We start from the raw sequence: 25,343 nt of genomic DNA on the forward strand, positions 1-25,343 counted from the left end.
TCAATATTATCGCATATTTATTGAATTTTATAAAGTGGATATTTTGCTCATTTTTCAAAAAAATCCCTGTACTATAATTGAGGAAAATTTTCGGAAAATGGGCAAATTTCGACCTTTTTATTTTTTGACATAACTAGTTACTATGGCTCTATCAGATGATGATAGCACAATATATGCGCATATATGGCAATATTATCGCATTATTATTGAATTTTAAAAAGTGGATATTTTGCCCATTTTTCGAAAAAATCCCTGTACTATAGTTCAGGGAAATTTTCGGAAAATGGGCAAATTTCGACCTTTTTATTTTTTTACATAACTAGTTACTATGGCTCTCTAAGATAATAATAACACAATATATGCGCATATACTGCAATATTATCGCATAGTTATTGAATTTTAAAAAGTGGATATTTTGCCCATTTTTTGAAAAATCCCTGTACTATAGTTCAGGGAAATTTTCGGAAAATGGCCAATTTTCGACCTTTTTATTTTTTGACATAACTAGTTACTATGGCTCTATAAGATGATGATAGTACAATATATGCCCATATATGGCAATATTATCTCATAATTATTGAATTTTAAAAAGTGGATATTTTGCCCATTTTTCGAAAAAATCCCTGTACTATAGTTCAGGGAAATTGTCGAAAAATGGCCAATTTTCGACCTTTTTATTTTTTGACATAACTAGTTACTATGGCTCTATAAGATGATGATAGTACAATATATGCCCATATATGGCAATATTATCTCATAATAATTGAATTTTAAAAAGTGGATATTTTGCCCATTTTTTGAAAAAATCCCTGTACTACAGTTCAGGGAAATTTTCGAAAAATGGCCAATTTTCGACCTTTTTATTTTTTGACATAACTAGTTACTATGGCTCTATAAGATGATGATAGTACAATATATGCGCATATATGGCAATATTATCTCATAATTATTGAATTTTAAAAAGTGGATATTTTGCCCATTTTTCGAACAAATCCCTGTACTATAGTTCAGGGAAATTTTCGGAAAATGGGCAAATTTCGACCCTTTTATTTGTTGACATAACTAGTTACGATGGCTCTATAAGATCATGATAGCACAATATATGCGCATATACTGCAATATTATCGCATAATTATTGAATTTTAAAAAGTGGATATTTTGCCCATTTTTCGAAAAAAATCCCTGTACTATAGTTCAGGGAAATTTTCGGAAAATGGGCAAATTTCGACCCTTTTATTTTTTGACATAACTAGTTACTATGGCTCTATAAGATAATGATAGCACAATATATGCGCATATACTGCAATATTATCGCATAATTTTTTAATTTGAAAAAGTGGATATCTTGCCCATTTTTCGAAAAAAATCCCTGTACTATAGTTCAGGGAAATTTTCGGAAAATGGGCAAATTTCGACCTTTTTATTTTTTTACATAACTAGTTACTATGGCTCTCTAAGATGATGATGACACAATATATGCGCATATACTGCAATATTATCGCACAATTATTGAATTTTAAAAAGTGGATATTTTGCCCATTTTTGGAAAAATCCCTGTACTATAGTTAAGGGAAATTTTCGGAAAATGGCCAATTTTTGACCTTTTTTATTTTTTGACATAACTAGTTACTATGGCTCTATAACATGATGATAGTACAATATATGCGCATATATGGCAATATCATCTCATAATTATTGAATTTTAAAAAGTGGATATTTTGCCCATTTTTCGAAAAAATCCATGTACTATAGTTCAGGAAAATTTTCGGAAAATGGCCAATTTTTGACCTTTTTTATTTTTTGACATAACTAGTTACTATGGCTCTATAACATGATGATAGTACAATATATGCGCATATACTGCAATATTATCGCATAATTATTGAATTTTAAAAAGTGGATATTTTGCTCATTTTTCGAAAAAATCCCTGTACTATATATACTACAGGGACATTTAAAAAAATGGTAAAATTTCGACCCTTTTATTTTTGACAAATTAATACAGTATTATATTAAACGATATATTGGCCATTATTCGAAAAAATATTTTAAAATATTATTGCATTATTGAATTTTGGCTATTAATTACAGGGATTTTTTGTTAAAATTGCCTTTTGTTTTTGAACATAATTGGTTACTATGAGATTAACATGGAGTGAAAATGATAATGAAATTATTGCATAATTGAATTTTGATACAAGGGGTGGGGCCATGATTTTGAAACTGGATGAGAGCTAACATTATAATATTAATTTGATATAAACAATATATAAAGGAGCTCATGATAATGTCCATTTGACAATAAAATTTTAAAATATCTCAAACTATGAATAAAAATGTCTCTTTATTGTATACTGTAGTGTAATCCAACAAAATACTAATCATTATTGATTATTATTGATTATTGATTGAAGTTCAATACCACCACCAGCAATCATATGTTGTTTGTTATACAACTACTTTCACACAAAATTCATTTTATACTTTATACATCTATATAAATGTATGTAACATTATATACATAGGGGGTACAACCACATATATATTTACAGCACTGTACAACATGTATGGTTGTATGCAGGGTTTTTTCGGTTAATGATATTAATACTGCGAAATTTATAAAGACTATTTACAATTCAGAAAAAGTTACCAAAACCTAAACCATAATATTATTAAATTGCATAGTATAAAAATAATATTTTATAATAATATTAGTAAATAATTGTTACATTATTAAATTTATAACATGATCATTTTAATATCGTAGTTTTAATCATTTTAATTAATTTTTTAAATAATATTTTATAATATTTAGTAAATAATTATTACATTATTTAATTAAATTTATAACATAATAATATTAATATCGTAGTTTTAATCATTGCAATTATTGTTGCACCTATGAGCAATTTCATTGAAAATATGGCGCATTATAAATACTTTATTACACTGTTGATATTACTCAATTGTACAAACTTTCATTTAGAAATATGATATTTATATTCACTTTTATATAATACATGATTAATAAAGCCAGAAATATAAATAAATCATTTTACTGGTTATACTATTGTTTGTGCAATGATTTTAAAGCATAATAACAAATATTTATTATATTATTGGGAATGAAAAGTATAAAATTTCCCCTTATATTATTGGAGCAGAAATTCTCGTTTGAGCTAGCTAGCCATTTTGGTAGCCCACTGGCCACTACTATCCCAAATATGGAATTAGAGGACACAAATTTGATCAACATTCACTTTAAACATATTAATTAAACTATTAATCTATTAAAGCATGAAATATTGAAACAGTTCCAAATTGTTCCAGATTTTCAAAATTATAAGCTAAGAAAAAAAACTACATAACCTCTATTAAGGGCGAAATTTCAGGACCCCAACAAAATATCCTCTTAATAAAGATAACCCCTGAATTTGGTTGGCTGTATATTGTATGTATCCTTAATAGAGGTGTGGCCTGAATGGGGGTTAGAAGGCTCAGCCTAGAAACCATACTTTAAACCTTAAGTGTAAGTGAAGGAGGAGTTCTACTATAGTTTTAAAACTAGTACAATTATACAAATATTGTTCGCAGAAAAAAAATAAACACTGGCTGTAAGTATTAAATGACTAGTCCTAAATGCATTTACATTAAAAATGACTAATTAATTAAAAATAATAATGGAACTAAAATAACTTAAAAACTAGTGTGTCATATCAACACATAATAAATTATAATTCATACTGTACTACAAAATACCCCAAATTTATTTTAATTATTCTAAGGTATGATGAATAAAATAGAGAGAAGTAACTAAACTAGGCATGAATAAACCAAACAAACCCAATAAAATACAATCAAAATCAAAATATTTCATCGCCAATCTCAAACGATATATTCTCAGAGATTTGTCTTTTACACGTCTTCCTATTCAACTTGCCGCGTAAATCGGGAAATAAAGTTTGATGCTCGGTCGTTCGTTTTGCTGCGTCACTTCTTAACGGGTGTCTACCTATACGTCGGATTATCCCGGATGTGTTTAGTTCTCCCGCATTCCGATTGGTCATGTGATTCTCTGGTTCAATTACAACTTGTAAGCCTACTGGTGCTGCTGATAATTTTCTACAAAATGAAAAAATAAATTATTTAGATTAATTAGAATAAAAATATATCCATTGATATCCACAGCATTATCATTTATATATAAATCAACATAACCCGGTTATATATACAATTCCTCCTACATGTTTAATTTTGAGGTGAGGTGAAAGAGACTTGAGGTATGCTCTGACTCTGAAAAACTTGTGTGCATATAAAGGAGAAGGGGACACCTTCAGTACTCAAGTGTCCCTTTAATAGGGGTTAGCCATAGTGTTAAAACCAATATTACCCATTGTTCATTTCCTATGAAAATGTTTCTAAATCTCTGTCTACACTATCAAAAAAATGTGGCCAAATATGGTAGTGATATGCCCAAATATGTCTATATAAGGGCACATCACATTTTTTTTTAAAATACAGTTTGATAGTGTAGACAGAGCTTAAGGAGGGGTTCTACTATAGTATGCACACATACTTTCCCTAAATGTTTGAGAGAGGAGAGGGCAAATACCTCTGTACCTTAAATATCTCTGAATACAAACAAAAAATACATGAATTATGTACTCAAGGGATGGGAGGAGGGGGGCCTAGCGTCACACTCGGTTTAACTGTCACCCTAGTTACTCATTAATTTGTCCTTGTGTCACTCTGTATACTGTCATCACGTCAGCAGGCACAAGTCTCAGGGGAAACAATCTTTTACAGCATGATGGACACAGGTCATTCAACCAGTCACTAATATTTAACATCAATTTATTTCAAATAGAAGTACCTCACGAATACCCTTATTCATCAATAAAAAGATTAATACAATAATAATTTTAGTTATTAAAATTTAATAATTAAAAATATTGGTTATTTATTCATTTAAAACAAAAGTGTCTCACTCAAATCTTTTTTTTGTAAACAGTTATTTAATTATAACAGTTATTTAAATATAATTCTACCTTCGCAAGATCCCTACAAAGGGGGACACCACTGGGGTGGAGACACCCATATAAAAGGGGGACAACTGGGCGACATCAAATAGAGTGGACACAATGGGGGAAATATTTGTTTTTCTCTATGGCCAACTCCTATTCTGGGGACACCTCTATTAGGGGAACATTTTCAATCCTGAAGGTGTCCCCTTATAGGGATTCTACTATATCTATACATTTTGTTATTTTACACTAAAAAACACAATCATACAGTATTACGCAACAGTAAATAAAGTAAATAATAATATATGGGAAGGAGCAACAATGTTAACAGATTTTTATTTTCAGTATAATGTGTAGTTTTTGTATCTCTACCTGTAAACCACTAATCACAGGTTCAAATCCGTTTTTTTTTGCGAATTATTAATCAATTTATGCTTTATATATTTAAAATTATTTATGTGTTTGCAAATTCACATTTGTTATAAGATTTATATAATTTTTTAACGAGCAAGAGTCAAGAACAAAATTAACTGCAGGAAACAGTAAGTGGTCTTGACATAACAGAGAGCACAAGATAAACCACTAAACTCAAAATGAAAGTAAAGTGAATGAGTCAAACTTTACAATTGAAAAAAAAAAACATTTTATCAAAACACACTTAAACTAGTCAACCGTAAATGCATATTTTTTTTTTGTAATAAATGAAAAACATCAAAACAACATGGTCTACTGCTTTCATCCGATTTTACAATAAATTCTTATTAAATTAGATTTTAATATAATTATTTCAATTAACAGTCAGTTTAAAATTGCTCAATTATTGTAATTACTATTTATGCATAATTGTGAACAGCTGTTTCATTATATTATTTTAGTAGTAATGTTATTATTTTTCAAAAACTTTATATTTTAATTTGTAGCTATATATATACATGATTCATTTGCCATTGTATGCTTGATTGGAAAAATGTATATTGTATATGCTAAAAAAAATGTATATACTACTGGGTTACAGTTACTTCATGTTTTGGCAATATTCTCTATGTCATGCAACAAGCCCCTTTTTGAGCTTCAAAAGGAGTTCTTTTTTGTCTGCTTTTTACCAAATATGTTTATGTGTTCTATAATGTTTTAAATAAATGAAACTATATTGTATGCCTTAAATTTGATACTAGTGAAAATAGTTGAAAACCACCATAAATAATATCCTAGCAAAGGAATGTGTTATTCCAAGCTCTCTGAAGATGATATCAATGAAAAGAGTATTAATTACTGTCAGGTACGTAAAAATGTTGGTTAGTTCAAAATAATTTAATTAACATTAATTCTGTTTTTATTATTATGCATCTATTAATATATTTAAATGTTACTATTTTTTACATTTTCAAAATTGTCGGAAATTCATGTTATTCTTAGAATGATACAAATTGTTTTAAACAGGGGATGGTGGCTGTGTAATATCATTATGTAAGTTTAACCTTCTATTTGTGAGCACAGTTTAAACTATCTGACTTCCTTCCAGGCAGCCTGTATGTCTAAACTATGCTGCGTTTATAATCCAATTCCAATTTAATATACTAGTACTAGATGTAATACTTTATTGAAATGAAAATGAATATGTTTATATATAACAGCAATTGTAGAAATTGTAGAAATTGCAGGAAGGGCGAATTATTATAAGTATCGTAATCAGGTTAAGATATGTTACAAAATTGAGGTTAAAAACTATTTTTGGGTTAGATTGAATTGAAAAATTATTTAACTGCGATGGGAATAATTTAAATACATATCTGTTTTCTACTTTTTAATTTATTAAACATTTTTAATCACGGTTAATACACAACAGCTGAATATTGTTAAAGTTTTGATAATCTATTAAAAGTAATTTTAATAAAGAGTTTTAATATCTTTTAATGATCTTTCTGCTAGCCATAAATTCCACCAACTTTCACAAACTTAACAGACTCAAGTAAACAATCTAAGTAAATACTTAAGAGAATTTCTTAAATATTTATTGACTTAAGTGTAATACTTTATCAAACTACAATATTTACTGCAGTAACTGTACAATTACTGCATGAATTTTAAAAATAAACAAAATGTAACAATACCTGATGCTTTTAACTTGTTGTTCCACATCGTCAGCATACATCCGCATAACTCGTTTAGGTGAGGGCGCTCTCGTTAATAATTTGACTTCTTGTTCTAAGTTTTCGTCATCTCCATCACCGTGTGGTGATGCCGTCTTCTCTCTTTTCATAAGTTTATCCTCGTCCACATATGCCTCCATTCTTCTTTTTCTTGACGGTCTTGTGTTTGATGTTTTCCCATCTGTAATTCTTTTTTTCCTGTTTAAAGAAAGAAGGATTTATTGTAGATGGTGCCCCTTTTTCAAACAAATTGACAATATACAGTATATAATGTTCTAACCAATGTTATGACAATATGTGAAGCGCCGCTGATTATGAGCTTATCATAGAAATGGGCGCTATATAAATGTAGTAATATTGATTGTAAAGCTCTGTCTACACTATCAAATTTTATGTGATGCCCATATATGGACATGATGATGTCATATCACTACCATATTTGGGCATATCACTATCATATCACTACCATATAGTATAGACAGAGCTTTACAGTTGGTAAGCAAGCAAGGTGGGTTTCGTGGTTTCAAACGTAAAATTGGTAAAGATAACAGGTATGGCTTGCAGTCAAGATGCAAGACAGTCATAAACCAATTATTGTAGCTTGCCATGGTTTAATATTCTGAATTTTATTGAGTAACTTAAGGGACTGCACCTTTACTATTTACAAAGGATCAATAAATCAAACCTAAAATGTTTTGATTAAATTCTTAATGCATTATACTGTCATTGTGTTCACAGTTGACATTTTCAGCCGTCAAAACCCTGCGTTTACACCTCAAATTAAAATTAAACTTCATTAAATTTCCTTTTATAAGCAATTACTGATTACCGAAGAGTGAGAGGTCTCAATTTGATGAGTTTTTCTTTTCCTGTGTTTGATTTAACGCAGGAATTAAACAATTAAAAGCCTTCAACAATGCTGAAACAACAGCATTATGTCGATCAACGCTGTTAGAAATCTTGCAGCTTATCTTAAGGTTTCAAACGTTATCTTTCTAAATCAGTATTTCCGATGTGGGGTAAAATCAAAGTCTGTCTGTCTGGAATGCAAAATTCAGTCCTGAAATCTCTGTTGTTACCTACAAAGTATACTAGATGTCTTTAATATTGATATACAATGTTACTATATTATTTTTCCATAGAGTCCTGCCAACTGTTGTAATGTTGTCTGCATTGCCCACACACCTGTGCACAATACAGCCAATAGGCTGCATGGCACATGATGTTCTCTAAAGCCTTGTCTGCACTATCAAACTTTATGTGACAAAAAAATGATGATGTCATATTACTACCATATTTGGGCACATCACACTTTTTTTGTCAAACTATTTTGATAGTGTAGACAGAGCTAACATACTAATTTCTTCTACATTTGCAAAAAGATTATTATAAAAGATATCTTACATGGAATTGCTAATGATGCCTTTCATACCATTGTAGTTAGGGTTTCCGTTTTTAATATAATACCAACTTCTATTTTGAGCTCCAGTTTGCTTCTTATCGCCTAATTAAAACATAATAAAAACGAAGATGTTATTAATGCTATTTGATCATTATGCCTATACTATACTGTGATTGGTCATTTAAATACCAGGAGAATTACGCATGCGCAGTAACAACTCTGGACATCTCAAAACAAAGAGTCTTGCTGTTGAAATAAATGAATATTCCTCACTAAACTGCATTCACATTAAGCAAATAATAATAATATCAAAGTGCTCTTTACCAGAGTCTCACAGCGCAATATGAAAAGAATAACTATTGAAATAGGTGAGTTTTCAGGAGAGTTTTGAATTGAAAAGGCGATGGAATGTAACGGATGGAAAGAGGAAGTTGGTACCAGCTCTTTGGTGCATACTGTACCTTCTCATAACTTGTTACAAGTGGTTATTTTTTCTAGCATTTGAAATGATAAACATTAAGTTCTATCTTTCACTCCCATTACACAGTCTACTAACCTTTCGTTGCATATCTTATTTGTAGGTGGTCTGATTTTCCAAATGGTAGTGCATCGTATATAGCTTGTTCTTCCGTGATATCAAACGGCTTATCATCATCTACCTTCTCAACCTCCATATCTGCGTCGTCTGACCTGTAGTTCTCACGGTTACTCCTATCAACTAGTTCTTGGCACGGCCTTCTCGGTACTCGTACTCGTTCTCCTGTTTCGCTGTCGCTAATGAGGTTTAAATAATCATCTGAAATTTTACAAAATATTTTTTTTTTGAAGATTTTTTTTCTTTGATTTTAAGAAAGAGGTCACCTTTTGGTAACTTCTTTGTAATTGAAAACTCTCAAATCCTTCTTTATTTAAAAAAAATATATACATAAGAATGTTAAAAACACCCCAGGTCACTGCTATTGGAGGACCAAAAAGCAACAAGAAAAAACAGCAAAATGTGGAAAAATTGTTTTGTGGAAAAAGGATATAAACAATTTTTTTTGTATAAAACGTGTATAAAAAATGTACATCTGAGTAGATAGAGACAAATATAGAAAAGGTGCCTTTACTTTTAAGACACAGTCTAACTAGAGGCAGTGGATTATATCTACTAGCTTCAAAGAGACTGAAACATGTATGTGATTGTCTTAAAAAATAGAGTAGTGACTATTGAGTCAGATGGTTAATGTATTAACAAAATTCTATCTAAATGTATGGCGTAAGACTGCCGTCGCATAACAACTGACAGCGTAAAAGAAACCGATGTTTAAAGTATGTTATCAATTTTTTTTTGTCATAAACTATTGATTAACAAGATTCTATTTAAATATTTGAGATTGTCGTCGCATGACAACGTACAAGAAACCGATGTGTTTAAGTATGTTTTTTTGTTTTAGTAGAGCAGAGCTATGTTCCTTGACATCAACTATTGATTAAGATGACTAAATTCACAAAGTTCAACAAAATTCCACATAAATGTAAGATTCCTGTCACTAGGGAGTCATTTACATTGCGACAGATAATGAAATGGTCTCTTTAATGAGAAATTGAAAGCAATGTTATTACAAACAGCTGATAACACTTTGTATTAGTAATTCTATAACAAACTAATATATCTCCATATTTTATTGAATTAAAATCATGTGGCATAGCTATCAAACTCATAATGTTACACACGTATAAACTGGAGCCAGTCAATGCCAACTAAACTTGTGGAACTGTGGGGAAATAGCATGAATTTGGATTAGGGGGCCTTGGGCCAGTCGTAAAAAGCTTTGCTAGAATTTCCAATTGAAAATGACAGAATTGCATGAGTCACAGAAGTTCTGTCTACTAACCTGTTTCTGCTAATTCAAATGAAAGTTTCCTTTACTCAATTTCAGGGGCAGCAGGGTGTCTCCCTAGGACAGTAACCCTCGGTGATTTTTGACAGTAGCTACCTTTAGACAGGGGGTTCATTTACCCCTCTTTGATCAAATTACCTTCACAGTAAACCACACTGTGTTCAGGCTAACTAAATTAACCTATTAATTGTATTAGATATATTTTTATCTGTTTGGCAAATGTCAGCGGCACTCATGAATGAGATTGACTGACCGCATCCGTTACAAATCGTGTCACTATACCTCTTAATAAGAAACCATACTATTTTCCTTAACCTTCTGGCAATAATCTCTATCACCATTTTTCCATTAAATCGCTAATATGCAATGAAATCAATATACATAAAGGTGGGTTAATATGCAAATTTATTATATAATCTGCTATTGAATGGTAGCCTTGGTGATGATGATGGTGAAGACGATGATGACGATAGTGATGAAGATGATGATTGTGATGAAGATGATTATGATAGTGATGATGGTGATGATGGTGATGATGCTGATGATAGTGATGATGATGATTATAGTGATGAAGATGATCATGATGGTAATGAAGATAGTGATGATGATAGTGATAGTGATGATGAAGATAAAGAAAAAGATAATGATAATGATGATGATGATAATAATGATTGTGATAATGATGATGAAGATAATGATGATGATGGTGACAAAGGATGATGGTGACAAAGGATGATGATACTAGGGATTACGATGAAGATGATAGTGATGAGGATAATGATACTGACAAAGATGATAGTATTAGAGATGATAATGATGATGATGATAATAATGATTGTGATAATGATGATGAAGATGATGATGGTGATGGTGACAAAGGATGATGATAGTGACAAAGGATGATGATACTAGGGATTACGATGAAGATGATAGTGATGAGGATGATGATACTGACAAAGATAATAGTATTAGAGATGATAATGATGCTGATAATAATAATTATAGTGAACAAGATAAAAGTGATGATGGCTATTTAATAATAATAATAATGATCATGAGAATCATAATAATCATAATCATTTTTTTAACCTAGATAATATAAAAAATACAGAAGATGATTTTAAAGAGAAAATCAAATTGCAAAAAGTTAACATACCATCTCCTTCTTCCATTGGTTCCGCTGCAGGTGTACTATCATGTGACTTGAGGTCAATACGAGGTGTTATCTCCTCTATCATTGGTCCTTTATTTATATACTGTTGCTGGCTCATCCCCACTAATGCTCTGGCTGTTGTATTAGAATCTAACCACACTACATTACCTATAAGAAACAAACAAATTGATCATAAGAATTGAAGTAATTAAAATTTCTCCTATCAAATTTCGGTCTGTTAGCCTACGGGTCAGCAGAAATGTGACCTCTAATTAGAGGAGACCTTTTATTGGTAAAAAATCTGTACTTGTTCTTGTAAAATGAAAATAAATCCTCTACGACGGAGGTACAAGAGGTACAAAGTTATGGAAGTCTCTGTCTCATTTCAGGGAACATCAAAGATAGAAACAATGAATAGAGAAGACCAAATAAACTATTTGCAAAACGCTTCGGTGAACATCTATTATGAGAAGGTCTATGAGGACAGCTAAGAATAAGAAGTACAGGAATGGCAACTTTTTTTATACCTGACAGCTAAAAAAAAAAGAAGCAAAATATGCATAATAAGATCAGCAAAACAATTACCTGTACATACAATTTTCACATAAATATAAATAATCCACAAAAAAAAATACAATAATTCTAGCTGAAATGAAAACAGACTACATTACAATATGTCCTACCTGAATGTGCATGACAGCACATCGTCTTTGACGAGGGCGCATTCTCCAACATGTGAATGCAGCACAGAGAAGCGAGATTGATATTAGGAAAACTATATAAATCCTGCCACATGTTTGAAATCTGTCGTGCTGTTAGTATAGCGCCAACGGCATAGTACTTTCAATGACAATTACGAACGACTTGTGTGATATAAGGGAAGTACGCTACTCAACTTGTATAGATTGTTGCAATTAAAATACTTCAGCGGTTGGGTAAGGCCATTTGGACTCGGGGGTTACTTAGGACTGTGCAGAAGCTATAGGAAATGGCAATTACTACACTTACGTACACAATCAGGGACTTAAGAAGGACACTAGACTACTGTAAATAATCAAATCATCTACAAATTATAAAGTACCTTTATCGAATTAAAAACATTAATTAATTAACTCTAATTTAAAAACAACAAAATTAATGATAAAACTAACATTAGTATAACATTTTCAAAAATTAATTTTTTATTTAAAATTACCCCTAATTTAAAATTAAGCAACCTTATCAAAATGAAAGTATCAATAATATGGTCTAGGATTACTAATTTGAGATACAATCTTGCTCCTTCAAACAATCTGATTAATTAGGCAAGTATTAATTAAAGGCTAATTAATAATATCAGATGAGAAATGATATACCCAATCAATACTATGTCAGATTAGTCAAGCAAATTAAAAATACAGTACTGTACTCAGAAAAAAAACACCAATATAATGTTCAATTTGACATCATGATGACACCACCCTCCGCCACCCTCCTAACTCCCTCCGCCACCCTCCTAACTCCCTCCGCCACCCTCCTAACTCCCTCCGCCACCCTCCTAACTCTCTCCTCCACCATCCTAACTCCCTTCCCCACCCTTTTCACATGCAATTGGCAGGAGTGAGTTTTCCAATATCCACAAAGAATAAGGGATCCTCTCCAGATGCCAGTGTCAGTACTGCACTGTGGCTGACATGGGTTCGTGGAGGGCCTAATCCAAATTTCCTATATTTCCAGTTAAATTGGAACCATTAAATTTAACTGCATCCACTACACTAACTCAATTTTTAATTCTCTTAATTTCATTAATTCAGTTCTTATTTCATTAACTTTGTTTGAAATTTAATTTTACACAGGCTTATTGAAAGAGACTCAAATAATTCTTTTGAACTGGAATGGGGTTGGGCATAAAGTTCTATCTATCAAACGTTCTACCTATCAAACTAGTTTGACAAAAAAAGTGTGATGTGCCCAAATATGGTAGTGATATGACATCATCATGTCCATATATGGGCACATCACATTTTTTTATCACATAAAGTTTGATAGTGTAGACAGAGTTATAATAGCACAGTTTTCTCCGCATTTATTTCAAAACTAAACCACTGATAGCTCTTCTGCGATCTTCACCTCATTTTCAAACCAAAAATAAAAATTGTATTCCAATAATATAAATGATTCATAGACAACAACCAATACGAAATTGAAACCAAAAGTATTGCTATTGTATCATTTTTAATATTTTATAAACAAAATGGTAACTCAAAAGAAATTTAGTGACCCCTTTCTAATCCCGTGTTTACTTTGGTCAGGGTAAACACTAATCTTTATAATCCCATAGGAACTTATAAACATACTTTCTTCTTTTAATTTTATTTTCAAATTAAAAATTGACAGTAGAAAAGAATATAAAAGAAAAGTAAGAACCTAACCACACAAAATATGAATCAACTTTTATCTAAACTTTAATCTTATTTTGAAGATTGGAGCTGGTTTCAAATGGTATTAGTATGTAGACCATTGACAGACATATTGATATAGAGATAAACAGAGATTAATCAAATGCACTAATAATCTACAACTAGTAATTAATAATTTTAAACACAGTTAAAGATATGGTCTTTAGGGACTTTACCTCATTTCCTTCAATTATCTGTGACGTGCTGGCAAAGATCCAGCAACCAAGGTTAATAAGAGAATACACAAAAGTTGTTCTTTCGCTTTGATTTGTCAATAAAAACTTATTTATAAACTCAAAAATAAGTTATTGCTACATATTTTAAAATTATCTGATTTGCCCAGGTTTCTTTGCCGCGTGTATCTAGTTGTTGTCAGTGACAAAACATACAGTTAATCTGCAGATCTGTTTCTAAGCAATCGTTGAAGATATCGCTACTCTGCTTTATGGTTTTGACACCCCTCAGGCCATAAGCTGATTCAAATTAGCAGTTATTTCTCATCCACCCTAAAGGCATCCATTCATACTAAAGTATTACTAAATTTGATTTTAGTTTGTTATGTATACAACAGACTTAATAAAAGAATGCTAAACAAATGATACATAATAGTTTCCTGGACAGTATGCCTATTAAAGTCTTTTCGATCTTTGAGGAACCTCTATACAGGAGACATCTCTATTCAGGGGGAGACCTCTGTTTAAGGGACATCCCAATCCAGGGGACCTAATCAGGGGACAATACTAATCTATTCACCCATATTAAGGAGACACTTTTCTGTGAACTAACAAGGGGAAATATATGTTTTAACACTATGATGGCCAAACTTTATTCAAGTAATGCCTCTGCTCAGGGTGTCCCCATAATAGGGGTTCCATTTTAGTGCATCCTCTTTGATGAGTATGGCTTACCCTGATGTACTTGTTTCCCACAGTCCCTGTTGTGGATAGAGTATTACCATGGCCTGTATGGACACTACTACACGACATACTATGGTGTATAACATCCTGTCCACACCATGCACAGGGAACTAATTTATACTCGCAATATAATTGCCCTATTATAAAAAAAATATTATAGAGTTTGACTCTGGTGTCGTGTGAATTAACTTTTCCCACAATCACACACTATTCGTACGCGACTACTACAATATGTTAAACAGCTTGTATTAATAAAGGTTCTAAACTTTCTATCTTTAGTTACAAATTGCAAGTATTTAGATCATAAGGATCGATTCTGGTTTGTATTATAGCCATATGATTTTCAACTACAGACATATGTTATACTTCCATATTGACAATGCATGTCTTATGTTTCTAATTAACTATTTCCATCAGGTAAATCCTTGCTATTCTTTGAATTAAATAGATAAAATTACTGATTCAAACATTACTAAATCTGGAAGAGTTGCTGCAACATTACCAACTAATTAAATCTCTATAATCAAGTAATAAGTTCTATCTAATTAACTATATCAGGTAAATCCTTGTTATTCTTTGAATTAAATAAAACTATTCAATTAGAGTGTGAACTAGATCTGGAAGAGTTGCCACAACATTACCAACTAATTAAAAATCTCATACGTACAATAGACCCCCTATCAAGGGGACATCTTCGAGGCTATCCTCTGATTAAAGGTTGTCTGTAGTATTGTTGTTCGTTTGTTGTTAATAGGGTTGTCCCCAGTGGCATAATGCAGTGGTCACAAGCCCCTAGTTTATCACTCCTAAGAGGCCCTCCAATGCTGAGTAGTTGCATTGGGACTGCTAATGTTGGGGGCTCTGGGTTTAGCCAGTGAGTGCTCATAGTTGTTACACCTCTGGTTATTCCCTTGAATAATATTGTTCCTTGAATAGGGTTGTCTTCTGAATAGATGTTTCCCAAACAAGAGTATACTGTAATAATATTATTTGAATAATTTAAAAAAAAGTTGATTGATCTAGAGACTAGACTTATTTAGTTATACAAATTCTAAGTTCACCTCCTTGGGGATTGAATTTTTTTGTTTTAAATAAATATTACTAATTCTAACTGCAGTTGTTGCACACATGTATTTACCACAAGTGGTACTAGGGAACACATTAAAAAAAGAATAAAAATAACTAAATATAATAAACTAAAATGTCGATGTTGGCGAAAATCATTGAAAGTATGTCACCAATTTCTGACAGATACTTGTCCATGAACTCAGCAGGACTTGAACACATCAACTTATATTAATGCTAATTTATCATTACATAAATACATTTTGACACGGTGTATGAAAGCACGATCAAGTCAAAGTTATTCTTCGATTTCGTTTCAGTTGATAACTTTTCGTTATTCAAGTCAAGGTTTTATTAACGATCGTCTTTTCTGACTAAAAACATGTCTGTGGAATAAATTGTCCATTTATGTTTAAAAATCTGTGAACTTTGCATTCATGAAAAACCTAAAAGTGCACAGTAGAATTCCATTAAGGGGACAACCGACAAAATTGTCCCCTAAATATTGTATGGATTTTCCCTAAATAAGGGTTAAAACATATATTGCCCCTCATTTGTATATTATAAGTGACCCTTTAATAGGAGTTTTCCAAAGAAAGGGGTTCTACTATCATTCTAACCACAAGGTTTGATTTTATCTATATGAATGTAAAAGCAAGGAAATATATGCATATATCATAAATCAAATACAAAAATTTAAAAGGAAAATGAAATTGTTTAGGTTTACTGTATGGATTAATGAAGTATTTAAAATAAGGATAAAGATAATTTTATTTTTTAATAATTCATATTATTCACTTCAAAGTTTTAAGATGAGTAGAAGTCTCAAAGAGAATCCCAAAATGCGTAGAGGCTAACGAATCCCATTAGATTATCTAAATATAGTAGCTAAGGAATGTACGAATCAACGTCACACAGCCATGCTGGCCTGCACGCGGTTGATAGAGATTGCTCTGAAGAGCTAAAGGAAGCTGTCCACGATCTCACCGAACCCCCTTGGCATTGGGCCTTCACCATTTCAAGTTTAACTTGACCATTTAATTAGTGGCCAACATTCAAGGGCTTATTAAGGGTAGCTCCCTAGACCATACCGCTATTTTTATTCAATTTATCAATTCCCGAAAGAGCTATCAGTTGACAGAAGTTTGAATAGAAATTATAGTTGTACATTATCAAATTATTATTGATATCAATGTTAGTCATTTTGGCTATGCCATTTTTAATTTCTGGTTTTCAACTGACATTTTTAACAGAATGTGGGCATTCATTTCTTAGAATTTTTTTTCAAACTTGACCTTCTAAATTTTCTTATTTTACCCACAGTTTCTTTTCTTATTCCCATCATGAGAAAGCCACAAAATTAGTGGCAACATGTTAGGATAAAGTACTTGGGCAAAAAGTCTTAATCTTATTATCTACCATACTAATCCCATATGTAACTTGTTAACATGGAAATTACATACTTGCAAAGGAGGTAAGCCCTTTTTTACCACTACTGGTAACGATAAAAATCTACTGTGGCGGAGTGAAAGTGCATCGTCCAGAGTAGTTAAAATAACGGTAAAAGAAAGTGATTTAAAACAGTAGACATACTTACAAGAAGAAAACTTAAATTATGTACAAAATTTAAAAGAAACAAAAGTAATACAGGATTTAACAAAAAAACTAAGCATTCCAATTGTTGTTTTCCCTTCTATTCTAGTCTTTTATATATAAAAACGGTATATAAATTTAAAGGCACAGAAAACCTCCAAACTGTCCAGTGATGGAAATTAATCAATTTATATAATTGCAAATGGCAAAAATAATATTCTGGAAAGTTTTCTATACTGAATCTGAATGTGTGTTTTGATGAAAAAAAAAAAATTATCGGGACATTTTGGACATAAAGAAGAGGGGGGAGAGTTCCCCGTTTTGACAGAGTCCTACATTGAGAGTGTTGGTATTACAGTACTACTACTACAATACTATATGTACTATACTTACTACAGTCCTACATTGAGAGTGTTGGTATTACAGTACTACTAAGTACTACTACTACAATACTATGTACTATTATAACATCCATTAATCATTTTTCGTTTTATTTTTTCCATTGCAGACAAGCGGTTATAAGTATTGGATAGTAAAATCAATAATTGCATCCCCTATCTATTAACCTATAATAACCTTAACACTTAATTCAGCAAATAGTTCTTCTCAAATTACATGATGAGTTTGTAGTTTTTGCCTGCTACTACTGCTACTGTATTTCTGTCAATCATCGAATCTGCTTTAAAGCAGGCAATTATTAATTATATCACTTAAATCTATGTGTATTATTATACAAAAGATGACAAATGAAGAAAGCCATACTTATTTAATAAAAAAAAAGTGTAAATTACTTGTCCTTTTAGATAATTGAGTCAACAAGCTATAGTACAATGATGAACAGTGATTCAAAATGTTTTTATGAGGCTCTGAAACTATGGATGGATTGAAATGATACTTTATAAATGATACGTACAGATGACGAACCGAGCGATAATAGCAACCTTTTGTTTTCATGGCGTACTACAACTAGACGATCACTGATTAAGTTCAAAAGTAATTCTGCACGCACTCAGAAACATTTGAGCATGTGCATAAAAGTAAGGCTCAATAGCTGCGTAGTTGCGTGGCTCATTGTAAAAGCGAAATGTTATTTGGTTTCTATTCTAAATCTGAAATATTTGATCCATTCAATACTTATCATTCAGTAACCAAATGTTAAGTATGGGGAGTAAGTATGTTAAGTATGAAGAGTTAGCTATTCTTCTTATTACATGGCAGCAGTAAACCTATTGTATTACTAGCAAATAAAAATAATAGTTCATTCTTATATAGCGCATATACACAAGCTCTCAATGTGCTGCACATTATTACCCCGGTCATTTTTTGGATCAAACACGTATGGAAACATACTCCCATAATAATGCAGCTTGTAATCAGAGTTTAATACAGGAATACAATAGTAATCTCATGTACAATACTTTGCAGAAATGAATTTAAAATATGGCTAAATATTTTCAATAAAGTACTGTATATTACTCTTACTTTAGGTAGGTAGCTTGTTCGGTTGATAGGGAGGGAGGCTGTGTGTATGTGTTGGGGGTTGGGGGGTGGGGGGTATGTCGAGGGTTGGAATGGGCAAAATAGGTCTATGTTTATGCAGCTGCCTACTTCATGCATTTATCATTACTCAAGCCACTTCCTATCAGTGACTACATTCTGACTAATAACATATCCCAACTGTCAATCAAAACTTATTAAACCAATCAATGGGAAGTGGGAGGAGCTTTTAGTGGGTTGATCAAGTGATATCCTTTCATAGTAGATAATTACGAATACGTGCAGCTGATTAAGTCTGATAAAGAATGTACGCGTCTGGTAGTCGCCACACGACTAATACGACCACTTTCCAGATCTCTCAATTCTGATAATACATTGATTGAAAACATGAAGCAGCTGCCACGACTCAAACATTTTAAAACCGTTTTTTTTTTTATGTTTCTGGGTTTGGATTCCATTAATCAAAGCAGGAAATAACTATTAACGTGAAAGTAATAGTTTTTAGGTTTGACGTTTCTGGGTTTTATTTCAATAATTAACACATACAGCTGAAAGGTTCAATGCAAATACATAGTCTTTGCTGATGAAGAACACAAAAGTCTGTCAAGTCAAAAGTAGAGCATTGATACTTCTAAGATATCACATCTTGAAAGCAGTCAATTTGGAAAAAGAAACACTAGCAACAATGTTCTAACTCATGTAAATAACCAAAAAAATATGTAAATCATTTTGATAAAAAAACAGTTCTTTCATACTTGAAATTTGTTACAAATTTTATCAACTAAAAGTATTTAGAATTATGTATAGTTATTTTTCCACAAAACCTACAATTTTGGAAGTCTACAGTAGGCCTAGATTTACCAATCTTCTACACTCCTTTAACAATCATTTTTTCTTTATCTGAATATTTGTGATAATATTTTTTATATAAATAATATATTTGTGCACAAGATATCTAAACAGTTTATTTTTTGAAAGTTGCAAAACAATTTCCAAATGATATGAATTTGACATTTTCTATTTCTTCATATTCCCATGTTATTATGAATAATAACAACATTTCTATTTTAATTCAAATCATATTCATTTCGGGAAATAACACAAATAGTACATGTTGGACTTTTTCCATCGTTGCGGACGACAAGATTCTAGACTCTCTAGCGATTTTTTTTTCTTATAACCTTCAAAAACAAATCTTAGTTTAAGAAAATGTGTTTGGACAAAGTTACAAGAAAAACTAACAACATTAACAACATTTAAAAAAATTATACTAAAAATGAATAATGGGAGGGGAAATAGAAATGTAATTGGCAAAACCTAATCCAGTTCAAATTAAATTTGTCTTAAAATTCTCAGGTAAATCAAAGTGCTTTTGTGTTTCATCAATTTGTTTAAAAGATTACAATTTATAGTAAGTTACTTTGTGTATTTAATATAATATATTTAATATATAATGTGCATGTGTGATTTATGTGTTATTGTTTGTATTTTAAAATTGAATTGAATAAGGTATTTGATTAACAACTATTTTAAAAAGATTTTTATTCAAATCTAGAATTTCCAAATATGTACCATCAATCTTCAGTTTTGGATTTTGTTTAATTGATTTGACCTTTATCTCATTTATTGTAAATCTGTTATTTATGTTTGTCTCTTATATTATTGGAAGAAAACCGAGAAAAACATCATATTTCCAATCTAATTATCCTCAAATGGCAAAATACCATCTCAATCCTCACTTTTGTTTTTTACTTTCATTTGTATGACCTTTTATCTCTTTTAGTATATCTTTATTTTTCTTTCACATTCTGAAAGTTTGAAAGAAAAACTAAGAAATATCAAACCAAAGATCGAATACCTCCAATTTAATATCGATACTATCTTAGTCTGTCTTTAAATTTTAAAAGTCTCTTTTTTAATTAGCTTGACCCTTTATCATTGAATTTTAATTTTTATTCAGGGCATATAAAACTAATTCACTTCTTTTCCATTATTTTAAAGCGATCTTTAGTTTTCATGTGATTACGTAGCTGTGGTGTCGAAAAGTCATTCTGTGCATACTCAGAAACATAAATACAGAAAGACTGTTAGACTGAAGAGCTTTATTTGTATGGCTTGTTGGATATTGTTTGATAAAATCATTAAAATTAAACATTTTTTTATTCCATAAGATTCTTAGGTGAATAGAAAATAAACAAAAATAATGTTTTTAGAAAAATTGTTAAAAATTCATAATATACAGGAGCTGTCAATAATAAATATTTCCAATAAGTATTTAATTTTGAAAAGGCCTCCAGGGTGAATTATATGTTAGGGTTTTTAGTGATTCAATTAGGACTCAAAATGAATACCTCTACAATTAAGCCCCATCTAATTATATTTTTCCTAATACTTATCTGTTTTCTTCCCCGAATTACCCATATTATATTTATTTTAATATTTAAAGAAATTAAGTGACTGTTGTGACCTTTACCCCCCACTCCCTTAAGCACTTTGGTTTGAGCTAATTTAAACATTAAAGCAATCACTGAAGTATAAACTGTTCAATTATACACTTTAATCAAGTTTAGACAAGCAAGGATTGGGGCAATTTGAAGTCAAACAGAATCAAAGCTGAAAAAAACAGAAGCCAAGACGACAATTTGCCCTTAGCCAATCATAGATTTGAACTAAGATATAAGTTGCAAGTCAATAGCCAATCACAACCCAGGTTTTGGTTCTTGGGTTACTGCGGGCTAAAAAGGATCGTTTCCTAGCAATTATTCGACTTTTCAATTTATTATTAGGGTGATATTTTTAGACAGCTCGTGCCATATGAAAAGGTTTAGGAATAACCGCAAAATAAAAAAAAAATGTTTGAAAAATTACTTATTGGCTCTGAACCATTAACATTTCCAATGTCAAGGTGTTACTTCTCAAAAATAGATTTTGTTACATTTACCAGGGAAGAGTGAAAATTCACTTTTTCCTGAATTTACTGAGCCTCAAAACTTCTGTAAGGTACGGTGAAATAGGTATGTTAGGTGAAATAGGTATGTTAGGTGAAATAGGTATGTTAGGTGAAATAGGTATGTTAGGTGAAATAGGTATGTTAGGTGAAATAGGTATGTTAGGTGAAATAGGTATGTTAGGTGAAATAGGTATGTTAGGTGAAATAGGTATGTTTGTAGAATATGTTTAGGGAAAATGACAGTAACTACATTTTTTTTTAAATTTAACATGGTAATGCAATTTTTGTTTTAAGCAACCTTTATATTTTGGATAAACGTATACACACTGTATATTACAATGACTGCTTGAATAAACTTTCTACTGTACATTTAAACAAGAAATCCTATCTTAATACAAATGTTACTGCAGTAACTGCAACATACAGTTAGTAGTTTGGACATGATAACTTAATGGCTTCTGAAAACCAGAAGTTTCACAGTATATTAGACAAATTTTGTTTAAAAAATACTATGTATATTGTTTGAAGGTTTGCATGGAGAAATCAAATTCTCACTCCTGAGGATGATCAAAGCATATTGATTGAAACGTCGAGAAACTCAACAGTTCTTTTCAGAACTAATATACGTGAACTTTATATCAACAAATAAATGCTATCTATTTAATCCCATCCCAACTTACTTTAAACATTATTACTTATAGACTTATTTATACACTTCAGTTTGAACTTACCTATTTAAGCTACTCCTCTGCTCAGCCACAAACCACTACAGCAGCACACAGCAGACCTGAACGCAATACCATGTACTGATCCAATTGTAAGCACTAAGCTAAAATGTTACCTGTCCAATATACTGTATTTTTGGTCTTATTCTACAACGTTTCACAACAGTTACACAATAACAAAATGACCTGTATTATCTAGAATACTTACATGAAGTATCGTTAAGCCATTCAATGGATGATGGCCCGTATGAGCCAAAGTATCTGAACACATCCTGAGTACTCATGTTGTCTACACCGGAAATAAACAATGCCTCTGATCTTACCAAATGCCCATCTGAAATAAAGAAAATTGATTCATTAAGAATAAACAGGATCTGCTTTTAGACCCTCTAAGATTTCAACTTATAATAAAATATTATGGAAATGGTACTATAGCTCGGTGTGTGTATGCTTTCCTTCTAATCCCAAGGTTCTTGGTTCAATTCCATGCTTTCACAGGGCTAGTAGACTTTCTAATTGCCTATAGTCTACGAAGCAGTAGACCATATCAAACATCTGCGCTTGCTCATAAACTTTGCAGATAAGTCATAAGTCTATAGTCAATATGAATTTCAAACTTCAAAAATAGATTTATAATGTTTTATTGACAGAAGTAAAGTATTGTATTGAAAATAAGTAGACGTTTGAATTGAATTTCTAATTTAATATAGCCATTTGTTGACATTTTGAGACTTAACTGACAATCAATTTTCAACAAGTTAGTAAAATTTAAATACTTCATAAACTTATCAACCATAAAAATGAATTTCAAATTAAGATAGCCGTTTCTCAAAAGGTTTTTTTCAACATTAAACTTTTGAATTTCTGACAGTGAATTAAACATTATTAGATATTTTTTAAACAATCTTTTCCGACAGTAAACTTTAAATGTTTCTTCAACTTAGATAATGATTTTTTAATTTCCGACAATAAATTAAGTACTACTTGATATAACTTCTCCATTAGCTAATGCTTACATTACAATTAATAAGTTTATTGGTTAAAATCTTGGAAACATGCAGCGAATATGAACAGCTGCGTAAAGATTGCAAATCAGATTTCGACGTTAAAGCACTTGAACACACACCCCATCAATACGGTCTTCCTGAATCAAAGTGACTGTCTATTTCCTCTTCTCCCCCGAGAGTCCGCCACTCGTAGATATTCATCTAAAAATGCTCTCACTCAAAAAAATCATCAACTACATTTATTGTCAATCATATAATTAAGTATTATTGCTAAGAAATGTGAAAATATGATGTTTGAATGTATTGAGTCGATAGTTTCTAACTTGTGTTTTGTTGACATCAATCAAAAGATTTGAATATTACTTATTCGTCAATTGCCAGTATCAATCATATTACTTATTCGTCAATTGCCAGTATCAATCATATTACTTATTCGTCAATTGCCAGTGTCAGTCATATTCGTGGTAATTGCAAAACAATAATTTGTGTGTTGTTCTCTGTGTTACACCATACCGCTTCTGTGCCATGCCATCATTATTACAGGTTGGTTTTCTATAGAGCATTATTCATGAGCCTAGCTTTTAAGTTGAGCTATTACGCTGCAGCCATGCACATCAAATAAGCAATATACTGTAGGGGATAAGCCCAGGGACATTTAAAAATAATAATTCGATACACACCATATCCAACCACAACCTGAGTGGGGGTTGGTTCCCTCTATATGCAAATCCACTGCATGTTAAATATGACTTAGGCAGCGAAACTCAAATTTCGTTTTGTATTACAATCGTTAAAATTATAATACTGTAAATGCACATCAAACAAACGCAGCGGCAATAGATTGGTTAAAAAAAAATAAGTTGAGCTATTACTCTGCAGCAATGTCAGATAAGCAACACTTAAATGTTTTAAAAAGGGCTGTCACACTTAATCACACCATCCCCAATGGTCAGTTTTTTCTATACCAGCTTTCACAAAATATCTCTTACAATTTGAATACTGTATTTATTAGTCATTTAGTGCAGGGTCCACAATGATAAAAATGTTGCAGACATAACTCAAAATTATAGTTCTCGTTGCCGCATAGCCTGGAGGTAAAATCCTATCATCAACCATTAGCAGTAGATCTATGGGTAGATCTATCGGCAAATAGAAAGGACGGAAAGATCGGCTTCTTTTAGTGGCAATGGTCAGGTTCTGTGGTTTTATTTTTATCTAAATGTTTTGCGGCAGAGTGCTGTCTTCTAATTAGGTGTAACTGACCATAAACCACTATTTATTGAGTGCTGTAACAGGCTGGTAATACAGTAATAGTAGGTGATCATGTGAATTAAACTGTATCTAAGTATCTAGTGATAATTAGCTATTTATTTTTTGTTCTTTCTTCAGATTGAAATAAACTTGCAATACAAATAAACTGCTTTCCAAAGTGAATACAACATATAATAACACAAATCAAATATTAAAATAAAAAAAAGAAATATAAAATTATTTACAATTGGAATAATGGCAATATATGGGATAAGTCCAGGAAAAGAA

General features: G+C 31.2%; 1 protein-coding gene across 1 annotated transcript in view; it reads right to left on the reverse strand.

Moving 5' to 3' along the window:
- Positions 1-2,325: 2,325 nt before the first annotated feature.
- The window catches only part of LOC144834613 (uncharacterized), a 35,581-nt gene continuing 12,563 nt past the window's right edge, over positions 2,326-25,343 (reverse strand). The window contains exons 5-10 of the mRNA XM_078689488.1: positions 23,006-23,131; positions 11,616-11,780; positions 9,133-9,372; positions 8,579-8,678; positions 7,136-7,372; positions 2,326-4,122 (exon numbers count right to left, since the gene is read on the reverse strand). Coding sequence (XP_078545614.1) covers positions 3,864-4,122; positions 7,136-7,372; positions 8,579-8,678; positions 9,133-9,372; positions 11,616-11,780; positions 23,006-23,131 — 1,127 coding nt within the window. The 3' untranslated portion in view covers positions 2,326-3,863. The remainder of the gene's footprint in view (positions 4,123-7,135; positions 7,373-8,578; positions 8,679-9,132; positions 9,373-11,615; positions 11,781-23,005; positions 23,132-25,343) is intronic.

This window comes from Antedon bifida, chromosome 2, assembly GCF_963402885.1.
Source record: "Antedon bifida chromosome 2, ecAntBifi1.1, whole genome shotgun sequence".
Taxonomy (NCBI): Eukaryota; Metazoa; Echinodermata; class Crinoidea; order Comatulida; family Antedonidae; genus Antedon; species Antedon bifida.